Genomic DNA, 13188 nt, shown 5'->3' with positions numbered 1-13188 from the left:
CAGATGTAGTGAAAAGAAGGGCCACATGCACCCCAATGTTCATAGCAGCTATGTCCACAATAGCCAAACTGTGGAAGGAGCTGAGATGCCCTTCAACAGATGAATGGATGAAGGAGCTGTAATCCGTATGTACAATGGACTATTACTCAGCCATCAGAAAGGGTGAATACCCAACATTTGAATCAACATGGATAGAACTGGAGGATATTATGCCGAGTGAAGTAAGTTAAACAGAGAAAGACAATTATCAAATGATTTCACTTATTTGTGGAACATAGGGAATAGCATGGAAGATATTAGGAGAAGGAAGGGAAAAATGAAGTGGGGATAGTCAGAGGGGGAGACGAACCATGAGAGACTGTGGACTCCAGGAATCAAACTGAGGGTTTAAGAGGGGAGGGGGTGAGGGGATGGGTGAGCCCGGTGATGGGTATTAAGGAGGGCACATATTGCATGAAGCACTGGGTATTATGCACAATGAATCATGGAACATTGCATCAAAAACTAATGATGTGCTGTATGATGGCTAACATAACATAATAAAAAAATTATATTAAAAAAAAAACAAACAGCTAACCAGATTCAACCCTGTAGTTTTCCAAGAGCCAAATAATGACAAGTTTTATCTTTAAAATATGTTTGGAATTAGTTGTTTTCTTTTCCTCATCATAAAGTTGCACTGAGTTATTTCATTATTCTCAACAAAGTAAAGAAACATATATAAAGATAAAAGATGTCTGTCTTAGAGATGCTTCTTGGGAAAGAGTGTAACTGAAGGGAGGTCTTGAGACCCTGGATGTCAGAAAACGCCTTTTTGCTACTCTCACATTTGATTGTAGTTCCACTTACATTGGAATTATTGGCTGGAAATAATTTTCCTATTCCAGCCTCAGGAATAGGACTTACTCTAATTTGTGCCTCATGGTATAACCATGAAAAAAATGTGTTTTATCAAATTATTAGTTATTATATAACATAGACTTTTGGACTTACTTGCAAACACTTAAGACTGAAATGTTAAAGCCGCAAATGTCACATAGCTACTGTAAATACTGTAGGTTTCCCTTTCCACAGAGTGAATATTTGTTATATTGAGTCTGCTATTTAGAGGTTAAGTATATTTAAACTAGGTCTAGGCCTATATAAATTGCTCATTAGATGTTTTGCCTATTGAGAATTAGTAGCTGGTGAAAACAAAAAATATCAACCAAAAATTACTACTGCTTATATAAATTTTAATAATTTTATTTTTAATTTTAAATTTATATATAAATTAATAATGTTAATTTCTACAGTTAAAAATTCTATGTTCATCCAAAATTTCCAGGTGTAACAGATTAACTAACTCACATCCAGAATAAAACTTGCTCTTTCCCTGACCATTCAAATTTTATTTTTATGGGATTTTGACAAACTGTTTTCTTAAGTTCTTAAAAGCCACCATTTTATGTTTTGGTAATGAGAAATCCACAGTATATATTTGGTACGAGCTGTTGAAAACAGTGAGACACACTGGCAAAAAGGAATTTAAGAGATCTAGCTGCCCCTCCACACAAAATGAGTGGTGACGGCAGGTTAATATTACAGAAAACCAGAGATTGTTTTTTTATTCATGTCCTGCTTTCCATTTTTTATATTTATAATTTTGTAGGTACAGAACTGGAACAGTGAAATTCTTGCTAAACAAAAGCCTCTTATTGCCAAACCTTCTGCGAAGCTGCTCTTTGTCAACAGATTGAAGGGGAAAAAATGCAAAACTAATTCCTCCACTAAAGTTCTCCAGGATGCCAGTAATTCCATTGATCACCGAATTCCAAATTCTCAGAGAGTATGTATAAAATAAGATTTTGAGTATCTACATTTTAGTATTCGTATACTGAAACTGAATATTTGGAAATTTATATTGGACATTTAATACAAAATGCCATTTTTATTCAAAGAAGTCTTCCATATTTCCCTCTTTCTGTTGTCTTCAAAGCTAGAAACTATAATTTCTCCATTCATGTTGTTTCATAGCTTTGGACAGTAGTTGTCCCTATTTTCAAAAATACTATCTTTTATTTACTGGAGTGTCTCCCAGTAAAACTGTCCTTCTTTCAGCTTAGAAGTTAAACAAATGAAATTTAGATGATCAAGAATTTTAAAATACTAATTTAAAACAGTATCCACTAGCATCAACTTATGTTTATTTATACTGAAATTATAACAGTTACTAAAACTATTCTGATGAAACAAGAAACAAGTTATTAAATATAACTTAAAATATTAAGAAATAAAATCTCTGGAGTATCTCTAATCTAGCTAAGTTATACTCTGATAAAAGAATCAAAATAAATTACAAAGATGATTCTTCAAATTACCAAGTCCATTTCTCAATGACAGCTTTTGGGAATATTGTGTTAGTCTTTTATTTATTTATTTTATTTTTTTACAGACTTCTCTTGTCCCTTAAGAATTAGTTCTGCCCTTCTCCTAAGGCCTATAATACTTGATATAAATGTACCTCTACTATAATATTTACATCATTATGAAAAAACAAAATACTTTTTATTAAACACTGCAACTGTCATTTTAAGCTTTGAAGCTTTCCAAGTAAAGTATGACTGGTTTCCCTCTGCCCCAAATATTCATTTATTTGAAGTTATATATTTTTTCAAGACCACATCTTTAATAAAGGACTTGGAAATCACAGTTCTTAGTTTTCAATTGGAAATTGGAAATTACTATTCTTAGTTTTCAGTTCTTAAATTACTTTCAAATTCTGTTGTAGAATCTTAGAACTGAACTTTGAGCCTATTTAAAAATAAACTGCTTCAGATACTGAATGAATTTATATAATGAATACTGAATGAAGTTATATAAATTCATTCAGTATCTGAAGCAGTTCCCCAGAGTATGAGGTACTTTTTTTTTTTTTTTAAGTTATTTATTTATTTATTTGAGACAGAGCGTGAGCAGGGCGAGTGGCAGGCAGAGGAAGAAGCAGACTCCTCACTGGGTAGGGAGCCCAGTGCAAGACTGGATCCCAGGACCCTGGGATCATGAGCTGAGCTGAAGGCAAAAGCTCCCTGAGGTACATTTCTTTAGCCTTGGAAATATAAGGATTAAAAACTATATATAACTAGGGGCGTCTGGGTGGCTCAGTGGCTTAAGCCTCTGCCTTCAGCTCAGGTCATGATCCCAGGGTCCTGGGATCGAGCCCCACATCAGGTTCTTTGCTTGGCAGGGAGATTGCTTCCCCCCCGTCCTCTGCCTGCCTCCTGCCTATTTGTGATCTTTGTCCCTCTGTCAAATAAAATCTTAAAAACAAAACAAAACAAAACAAAACCCTATACATAACTAGAAATGCCTTTTGTTAGTTGGATTGGAATAACTCTATTACCAAGGTTGCCATCTTGAATTCTTTATAATGAAAGTGTCAATTTTTATTTTTAATCTTCATTCTTTACCTTTTGCACATGTATCATGATATCATTCCATTCATGATATGGAATGATAATGCTGGAATATTCAGATTTTCTCTCAATATTTCAGAAAGTCAGTACAGATACTATTGGCGATGAAGGATTCTTTGACTTGGTAAGCCGATTTCAGAGCAATCGGATGGATGATCAGAGGTGCTGCTTACAAGAACAGAGCTGTGGGCCTGCTTCAACTGCAGCTTCTTCCACTCCCCCTAGAGTGATGCTAAAAAGTGAGTTGTCTCTGCTTCTCCCCCAGTTTTAATAAAGTTCCTTGTGATATTCTTGTGATTTCTTTCTGAGAGTTTAGTTCTCATCAGAGCAAGTACAGTAAGTGAGCCTGAACCCAGGTGTACTGGAAATGCTGGTATTTCTTCAGTTCAAAACAAAGTTCTGTTTCAGTTCCCCTAGGTTTATATGTATTTTAGTCTACTGCACTTTCTACTAACTATAGCATACTGTCTCCCTAGATTCTTTGGAACTGGGAAAAAAATCCAACTTTATTTTTTTTTTAAGATTTTATTTATTTATTTGACAGACAGAGATCACAAGTAGGCAGAGACACAGGCAGAGAGGAGGAAGCAGGCCCCCTGCCGAGCAGAGAGCCTGATGTGGGGCTCAATCCCAGGACCCTGAGATCATGACCTGAGCCGAAGGCAGAGGATTAACCCACCGAGCCACCCAGGCTCCCCAAAAAATCTAACTTTAAAAGTAAAAATAGTGAGGGGAAAAAATTTAAGTTACACATATCTTATAATTCTATATAAAACAAAAAGGCATCCTATCTGGATTTTAAAAAGCCGAGACAGGGCTGCCTGGGTGGCTCAGTGGGTTAAGCCTCTGCCTTCAGCTCAGGTCATGATCTCAGGGTCCTGGGATCGAGCCCCACGTGGGCCTCTCTGCTCATCAGGGAGCCTGCTTCCTCCTTTCTCTCTCTCTCTCTCTCTCTCTGCTTGCCTCTCTGCCTACTTGTGATCTCTGTCAAATAAATAAAATCTTAAAAAAAAAAAAAAAAAAAGCCGAGACAGACTGAAGAGGTACCTATGACTAAGGCTGAGGCTAAGGTCTCCCTGCACCTTAGAAAGGTCTAAAATGGGTTACTTCAATTTCCTACTTCAGCTACCAAAAGACTTCCTCTGCCACAGACTAGGACTTAACTTACCAGCAACACTTAACTCTTCCTATCCAGGGCATAGAATAAAAACAGTCTCATTCATTCTCACGTGAGAAATTATCTAAGAAAGTTTATTACCTTCCAAAATCTAGCTCCAGATCTTATAAAGTATGTTTTGTTTTGTTTTTAAGTAGGCTCCACATCCAGCATGGACCCCAACACAGGGCTTGAACTCATGACCGTGAGATCAAAAGACAGGCAGTTAACTGAGCCAGCACCCCTTGTAAAGTTACATTTTGAGTGGACATTAGATAAAAGGAAATACAGTCAAATCTAAGTAACATCGAACTGGATCATCTGAAGTACTCTGGGCTTCTTTCATCCCTCCCTGCCTGTCTAGTCAGGCCCCAGCCTATCAGTGATTCAGGGGGACAGAGTGGATATTGGGACTGAACAAGGCCGAAAGGAACTGTACGTGTTTAAAAGTGTGCTTAAATATTTTTGTAATGCTATGGACTTTTTTCTGATTCATAGCACCATCTGTTTCCATGGTATCCCCCAACACGGATGAGTTTTTAGATCTTCTTGCCAGCTCACAGAGCCGCCGTCTCGATGACCAAAGGGCCAGTTTCAGTAATTTGCCGGGGCTTCGACTGACACAAAACAACAATAAGTCTGTACTTGGACACCTGATGACTAATGACAACAAAGAGCCTGATGAAGACTTCTTTGACATCCTTGTAAAATGTCAAGTATGTATGCATATTTATGACAGTCTGTGTATGGCTCAGATGCTACTGGGAGCTTTGTCAGTATTATAATTTTAATTTGGGAAGGGCTCATTTTGTATTAGGGACACACTTGTTATTTAGGGGTCCATCACACACTACAGATCTCTGTGATGGCTTTTTACTTGTATTATTTTGGTGGTAAGGCGAGGTGAGATGTTGCTGATGACTCTGAGCTGTGGTGGTGAATAGACTGAGTGGTGTAAAAGGAGACCTAGAGAAGAGCCCCTCTTTCCTAAATGTTAGGAAGAAGCATTGGGATCAGCCGGGGACTATTATGGGGAGTCTAGCTGGGGCCCTCTCTAGAGAACTTTAGGAGTAATGCACATACTGAGATAGCTTTCATTTTTTAGTTATTTTAATAATTATTTATCAAAATGGTTAAAGAATAGCTCAAATAACTTGAACAGGACCATAAGAAAAATAGTCATTTTTACTGATGAGACATTTCCTCTGCCCAACCCTAATTCTGTGTTTTCTCATTCATAAAATGATGAGATGATGATACATATACTACCTATCTCTCATTCAATTAACAGAAAATTATTGAGCACCTATTATGTTCTCTGCACTAGACATTTGAGACATACTTGGCTTTTAAAGGATCCTACATTTTAGTATGAGAGTCAGTAAGTCTGTACATGTATATACATGTACATAGATATTCTATGTCAGGTACTGATAACATGCTATAAAGAAAATTAAAGCAAGATACAGGAGTTGGGGTATCCAGGGATGGTGGTGGTTAGGAAAGAGGTTTCAGTATTGGCATATGAACAGAGAGCTGAAAGAGGTGAAACAGGCATGTGAAGATTTAATGAAAGTGTTCCATGCCGAGATAATAGATCTCTTCTTGGATATAAAAGCTTAGCAGGCTTAGGGAATGACAAGGTGGCCAGTGTGACTGGCATGGAGTGAATAAAGGGTAAGAGAGTGGTAGGAGGAGAAATAACCAGCCTCTATCTTATAGTCCATGATGAGATTCTTGTATTCCAGTCATTTTGGCTACTGCTGAAAGCATGTGGAGTGGCAAAGGGTATTAGCAGAAAAGCCAGGTAGAAAAACCAATATGGGTAATTCAGGTAAAAGATGACTTTGATTAGTGTAGCAGTTGGTAGTAGTGATGATAAGCAGTCAGAATAGGGATATATTTTGAAGTTATGGTTGATGGGTAAGACCTGTTAATAAATTGGATGGAGGGTATAAGAAAGAATCAAGGAAGGCTCCTATCTTTTAGTCAGTGAATGGTACAGTTTACTGAAATGGAGAAGTCAAGAGGAGAAACAGTTCTACTTTAGATATGTAAATCTGAGTTACGTAAGTAGATCCTCAAGTAGAGATGTTGAGTAGGCCACTGGATATAAAAATCTGGAGATTTTAGGAGTCATCAGCATATAGCTGGTATTAAATCCTTGATAAGACAGTATCCAAAGAATAAAGAAACAGTCAGACTAAGCTCTGGGCATTCCAAAATCTAACTGAGTAGAGTAAGATAAGCCAGCAAAGCAGCAGTCAGCCCAGACAGTAGTAGAAGCAAACTGAAGAAAGTGTTTTAAGAACATTGCTAAGAAGCCAAGTAAGATGATGGGCTGATCTATGAGATTTGGCAACATGGAGATTATTAGTCTTTTTGAAAGATACTCTTTTAGTGACATGATGGGGACAAAGGATTGAGGGGGTTGAGAAAATGGAAAGTATAAAGGGGAGATAGAAGTGGGTTTTCTTACTTTGGAAGTTAATACCGCATGTATGCTGATAGAAATGATCATAGAGGGAGGAATAGGTGATGTGGCATAATATGGAATAATCAAAGTTTTTACGCAGGTGAGAAGGAGAGCAGAGTATTATGTGTACAGATTTGGGGGTAAGTGTAGGTAGGAATTCTCTCTGGTGGCTTTTATTTTCTTAGCAAAGTAAGAAGTAGGGACATTAGTGGAAACTGTGGAAAACATAGTTTCTTTGAGAAACTGAAAGCATATTGAGCAGGGGAAAGTAATAGAAGTACTGAGCTACTCTGAGGACTCATTTGAATAAGTCACAGAAATAAGACAGGTCAGTACAGTGGTGTTTTTTTTCTTGAGGTCTAACCACTTACTTAATTAAGGATACAGAGATTTAATCAAGGTCAGTATTTTGACAGAATAGGATAGACTGGGAGAGAAGCACACCACGGAGTTAGTTCAGTAAGGGACTTTGGAATCTACGGTGCATCGAAGAGGGAAGTAAGGAAATGAAAGATATGAAACTGAAAAGTAACAACAAGCCCAATGGCTTTTAAGAAATACTGTCCCAGGGCACCTGGGTGGCTCAGTGGGTTTAAAGCCTCTGCCTTCAGCTCAGGTCATGATATCAGGGTCCTGGGATTGAGCCCCGCATCAGGCTCTCTGCTCAGCAGGGAACTGGCTTCCCTCCTTTTCTCTCTCTGCCTATTTATGATCTCTTTCTCTGTCAAATGAATGAATGAAATCTTTTTTTTAAAAAAAAGAAGGAAATACTGTCCCTAGGGGCACCTGGGTGGCTCACTGGGTTAAAGCCTCCGCCTTTGGCTCAGTTCATGATCCAACGGTCAAGCCCCACATCAGGCTCTCTGCTCAGTGGGGAGTCTGCTTCCTCCTCTCTCTGCCTACTTGTGATCTCTGTCAAATAAACAAATCTTTAAAAAAAAAAAAAAAAGAAATATTGTCCCTAATAACAATCAATATATATGAAGCAAAAATTGAGAGAAAGGAAAAATGATCATTTCTACAAAAACAGTTGAAGGCTTCAAGACCCCTCTCAAAAATAGGTACGACAACTAGGCAGTGGATAAACTTGAATAACGCAATAGGCTAACTAGTTCTTACAGAACATACATTCTTCTCACGTGCATATGGGATATTCTCCAGGAGAGACCATATGTTTGGACACAAAGTAACTCTCAACAATTTAAAAAGACAGGGGCGCCTGGGTGGCTCAGTGGGTTAAAGCCTCTGCCTTCGGCTCAGGTCATGGTCCCAGGGTCCTGGGATTGAGCCCCACCCCACATCAGGCTCTCTGCTCAGCAGGGAACCTGCTTTCTCTCTCTCTCTTTAAAAAAAAAAAAAAAACAGATAATCATACATAGAAGATACTCTGACCCCAACAGGATGAAGTTAGAAACAACAATAGAGGGAAAAATGGAGAATTCACAAACTTGTGGAAATTAACCAGTAGGTAAAGAGGAAATCATAAGAGAAATTAGAAAATACCTAGAGACTGATGAAAATGGAAACACAATATTCTAAAACTTGGGATACAATGAAGGTAGTACTCTGAAAAATTTTATAGCTGTAAGAAGGAAGATCTCAAATTAACAACCTAACTTCATAGATAAATCTAAAACTAGCAGAAGGAAGGAAATGGATAACAGAAAAATGGGGTAAATCAAATCTTAAATCTGATTATTTGGAAAGTTTAACTGGTAAACGTTTATACAACTGGTAAACAGTTAACTACAGTAAGAAAAAGAAAAGCCTCAAATTACTAAAATTAGAAATAAAAGTGGGGACATTACTCATATTCCACAGAAATAAAAATGATTTTAGGGGACTACTCTGAATGATTATTTGCCAGCAAGTTGAATAACCTGTATGAAATGGATAAATAGCCAGAAACACAAAATTATCCAACACTGAATCATGAATAGAAAATAGTCTCATAATCCATAAGGACATTGCATCAGCAATAAAAAACTTCCTGACAAAGAAAAGCCCTGGACCTGATGGCTTCACTGAATTCTGCCAAACATTTAAAAAACTAACACCCGTCCTCATACTCCTCCAAAAAACTGAAGAGAAGGGAATACTTCCTATTCCTAAATCATTCTATGAGGCCAATATTGTCCTGATACCATACCCAGGAGGAATTTGTTCCTGGAACAAATTCAACACGGGAATCAACCAACAGATACACATTAATAGAATGAAAGTGGGGGAAAAACCCCCACTCGATCATCTAAATGGATATAGAAAAAGCATCTGACAAAATTCAACACATTTTCATGTTAAAAACACTCAACAAACTAGGAATAGTAAGAAACTACCACAACATAATAAAAGTCACTTATGAGGGGTGCCTGGGCACAGAGTCGGTTGCAATGTCTTTTTATTTATTTGACAGATCATTAGTAGGCAGAGAGAGAGAGGGAAGCAGGCTCCCCGCTGAGCAGAGAGCCCAATGTGGGGCTCAATCCCAGGACCCTGAGATCATGACCTGAGCCGAAGGCAGAGGCTTAACCGAGGTACCCCGCAGTGTCTGACTCTTGATTTCAGATCAGGTCTCAGGGTTGTGGACTCGAGCCCCATGTGGGTCTCTGCACTCAGCAGAGTCTGCTTGTCAGTCTCCCTGTGCCCTTGGCCCTGTGTGCGTACACATGCGCAAATTTATAGATTAAAAAGAAGTCATTTGTGAAATAGCCACAGCCACTATCATACTCAGTGGTAAAAGACAAAAGCTGTTCTCTCAGATCAACACAAGGAGCCCACTCTCGCCACCTTTATTCAACATAATACTGGAACTTCTAGCAGAGTAGTTAGGCAAGGGGAAAAAAAATCCACACTAGAAAGGAAAAAGTTATCTATATTCAGAAATGACAGTTTCAGATGTAGAAAACCCTAAAGATTTCACCAACAAAACCCACAAAAAACCCTGTCAGAACTAAGAAACAAATTCAGCAAAATAACAGGATATAAAATATCCAAATAATCAGTCGTGTTTCCCTACACTAACAATGATGAACAAACTAAATAGGAAATTAACAGTTCTTACAGTAATATCAAAGAGTAAGCTACCCAAAAATGAACTTAACCAGGGAGGTTAATGAACAATAAAAACTATAGAATATTTCTGAAAGACATGAAAACCTCATAAATGGAAAAAAAATCTCGTGTTCATGGATTAGACAACTTAATATTGTTAAAATGCCCATACCATCCAGAGTGTAATCTACAGATTCAGTGCATTTCTTAACAAAATGTAAATGGGGTGCCTGGGTGGCTCAGTGGGTTAAAGCCTCTACCTTCGGCTCAGGTTATGATCCCAGGGTCCTGGGATCGAGTCCTGCATCGGGCTCTCTGCTCCGCGGGGAGCCTGCTTCCTCCTCTCTCTCTGCCTACTTGCGATCTCTATCAAATAAATAAATAAAAATCTTTTTTAAAAAATGTAAATAAGGTTTTTCACAGAAACAGAAAATTCCATCCTGAGATTCCACAGGAACCCAAATAACACCAAACAATTTGGAGGAAGCAGAACAAAGAGGGCTCACATTTCCTGATTTCAAATTTTACTACAAAGCCACAGTTACCAAATAGTTTTGGTACTGGCATAATGACAAACATATATACCAATTGGAAAGAGAGCCCAGAAATAAATCCTTGAATATGTGGTCTAGTGATTTTCAGCAAGTATGCCAGGACTATTAAATGGGGAAAAGATTCTCATCATCAAATGATTCTGGGAAAACTATCCACATGCAAAAGAATGAAGCTGAACCCTTACCTAACACCATATATAAACTGATTCAGAATGGATCAAAGACCTAAATGCAAGAGCTAAGACTATAAAATTTGTAGAAAACATTAAGGGGAAAGTTTCAAGATTTTGGATTTGGCGGTGATTTCTTAGTTATGATGCCAAAGGTACAGGCAACAAAAGAAGTAGATAAATTGGACGTCATGAAAATTTAAAATTTTTGTACGTTAGATAACACTCTTACAAAAGTAAAAAGGCAACTCACAGAAAATATCTGCACATCATATAACTGATAAAGGATTAATTCAGAATATAGAGAACCCTATAACTTAAACTACAAAAAAACCTGTTTCAGAAATGGACATGGGCGCCTAGGTGGCTCAGTCAGTTAAGTGACTGACTCTTGATTTCAGCTCAGGTCATGAGGTCAGTGTCATGATATAGAGCCCCATGCTGGGGCTCATGCATAGCACAGAGCCTACTTAAGATTCTCTCTGCCTTTTCCCCAATCCCTCCCCAAAGAACCAAAATAGATATTTCTCCAAAGAAAATATACAGATGGCCAATAATATATGACGGGATGCTCAACATCATAAATTAGAGAAATGCAAATCAAAACCACAATGAAATACCACCTCACACCCATTAAGACGCTACCATTAAAAAACAACCCCACCAGAAAATAACGAGCATTGGTGAGGACATGGAGAAGTTGGAAATGTTGGTGCCCTGCAGGTGGAAATAGAAAACAGTGAAGCTGCTATGAGAAACAGTATGGTGGGATTTTCCAAGATTGCAGAAGAGTAGGAGAACTCAGTTTTGTCTAGTCCCAGGAATTTGGCTACACAGCCACCAAATCATTCTGAACATCTGTGAACTCAACAAGAGATCTAAGAAAAAGAATTGCTGCAGTCTACAAATAGAAAGGCAACCACTTTCTGCAAGAATGACAAGATAGAAAAACTCACTTCAAAAGAGAACAAGAGGCAATACTGACTTACCAGGGACCTAATCAGTATGGATATTAAGATTGTAGAACTAGAGTTCAGAATAACAATTATAAAGATATTAGCCGGTCTTGAAAAAAGCATAGAAGACACTAGAGAATCCCTTTCTGACAAAATAAAAGAACTAAAATCTAAAAAGATTGAAATCAAAAAGGCTATCAGTGAAATACAATTTAAAAATGGAGGCTCTAACTACTAGGGTAAATGAGGCAGAAGATAATTAGTGATACAGACGACAAAATGATGGGGAATGAGGAAGCTGAGAAAAACCGAGAACTACTGGATCATGAGAGAATTCAAGAGATAAGTGATACCATAAAGTTAACAATACTAGAATAATTAGGATCCCAGAAGAAGTGGGGACAAATTATATCTGAGAACTTTCCTCATCTTGAGGAAAGAAGCAAGCATTCAAGTCCAGGAGGCACAGAGAACCATCCCCCTCAAAATCAGTAAAAATTGGACATATAATAGTGAAGCTTGCAAATCTCAGAGACAAAGAGAAAATCCTGAAAGCAGCTCAGGACAAAAGGTCTATAACCTACAAGAGTGGAAATAAAGGGCTAGCAACAGACCTTTCTGCAGAGACCTGGCAGGCCAGAGAGGACTGGCATGATATATTCAGGTTGCTAAATGAGAAATACGTAGCCAAGAATACTGTCTGGCTAGAAAGTCATTCCAAATAGAAGAGATAATAACACTTCCAAAATAAACAATTTATGATCACTAAACCAGTCCTGCAAGAAATGTTAAAGGGGATCCTTTAAGCAAAGAGCCCAGAAGTACCACCAGAAAGGAACACAGACAATATACAGAAACAGTGACTTTATAGGTAATTCAGTGGCACTAAATTCATATCTTTCAGTAGTTATTCTGAATGTAAATGGGCTAAATATGCCCCAGTCAAAAGAAAGGGTGTGAGACTGGGGCACCTGGGTGGCTCAGTGGGTTAAAGCCTCTGCCTTCGGCTCAAGTCATGATCCCAGGGTCCTGGGATTGAGCCCTGCTCAGATTGGGCTCTCTGCTCAGCAGGGAGCCTGCTTCCTCCTCTCTCTCTCTGCCTGCCTCTCTGCCTACTTGTGATCTCTTTCTATCAAATAAATAAATAAAATATTTTTAAAAGGGGGGGTATGAGATTGGATTTAAAAAAAAAAAAAAAAAAGACCCATTGATGTGCTGTCTGCAAGAGACTCATTTTGGACCCAAAGACACTTCCAGACTGAAAGTAAGAGGGTGGAAAGCCACTACCGTGCTAATGGACATCAAAAGAAAGTGGGGTGGCAATCCTCATTTCAGACAAATGAAATTTTAAACCAAAGACTGTATAAGAG

General features: G+C 38.0%; 1 protein-coding gene across 2 annotated transcripts in view; it reads left to right on the top strand.

The window, feature by feature from the left end:
- Positions 1 to 13188, top strand: part of GPSM2 (G protein signaling modulator 2) — a 56744-nt gene that overhangs the window by 37567 nt on the left and 5989 nt on the right. For both annotated transcript variants that reach the window (XM_032361426.1, XM_032361425.1), the window contains 3 exons: positions 1652 to 1828; positions 3535 to 3694; positions 5110 to 5327. In XM_032361426.1, coding sequence (XP_032217317.1) covers positions 1652 to 1828; positions 3535 to 3694; positions 5110 to 5327 — 555 coding nt within the window. The remainder of the gene's footprint in view (positions 1 to 1651; positions 1829 to 3534; positions 3695 to 5109; positions 5328 to 13188) is intronic.

This window comes from Mustela erminea, chromosome 10 (genome assembly GCF_009829155.1).
Source record: "Mustela erminea isolate mMusErm1 chromosome 10, mMusErm1.Pri, whole genome shotgun sequence".
In the NCBI taxonomy this organism is placed as follows: Eukaryota; Metazoa; Chordata; class Mammalia; order Carnivora; family Mustelidae; genus Mustela; species Mustela erminea.
The sequence above is the reverse complement of the archived record's forward strand: the minus strand, read 5'-3'. Positions and strand labels throughout refer to the sequence as shown.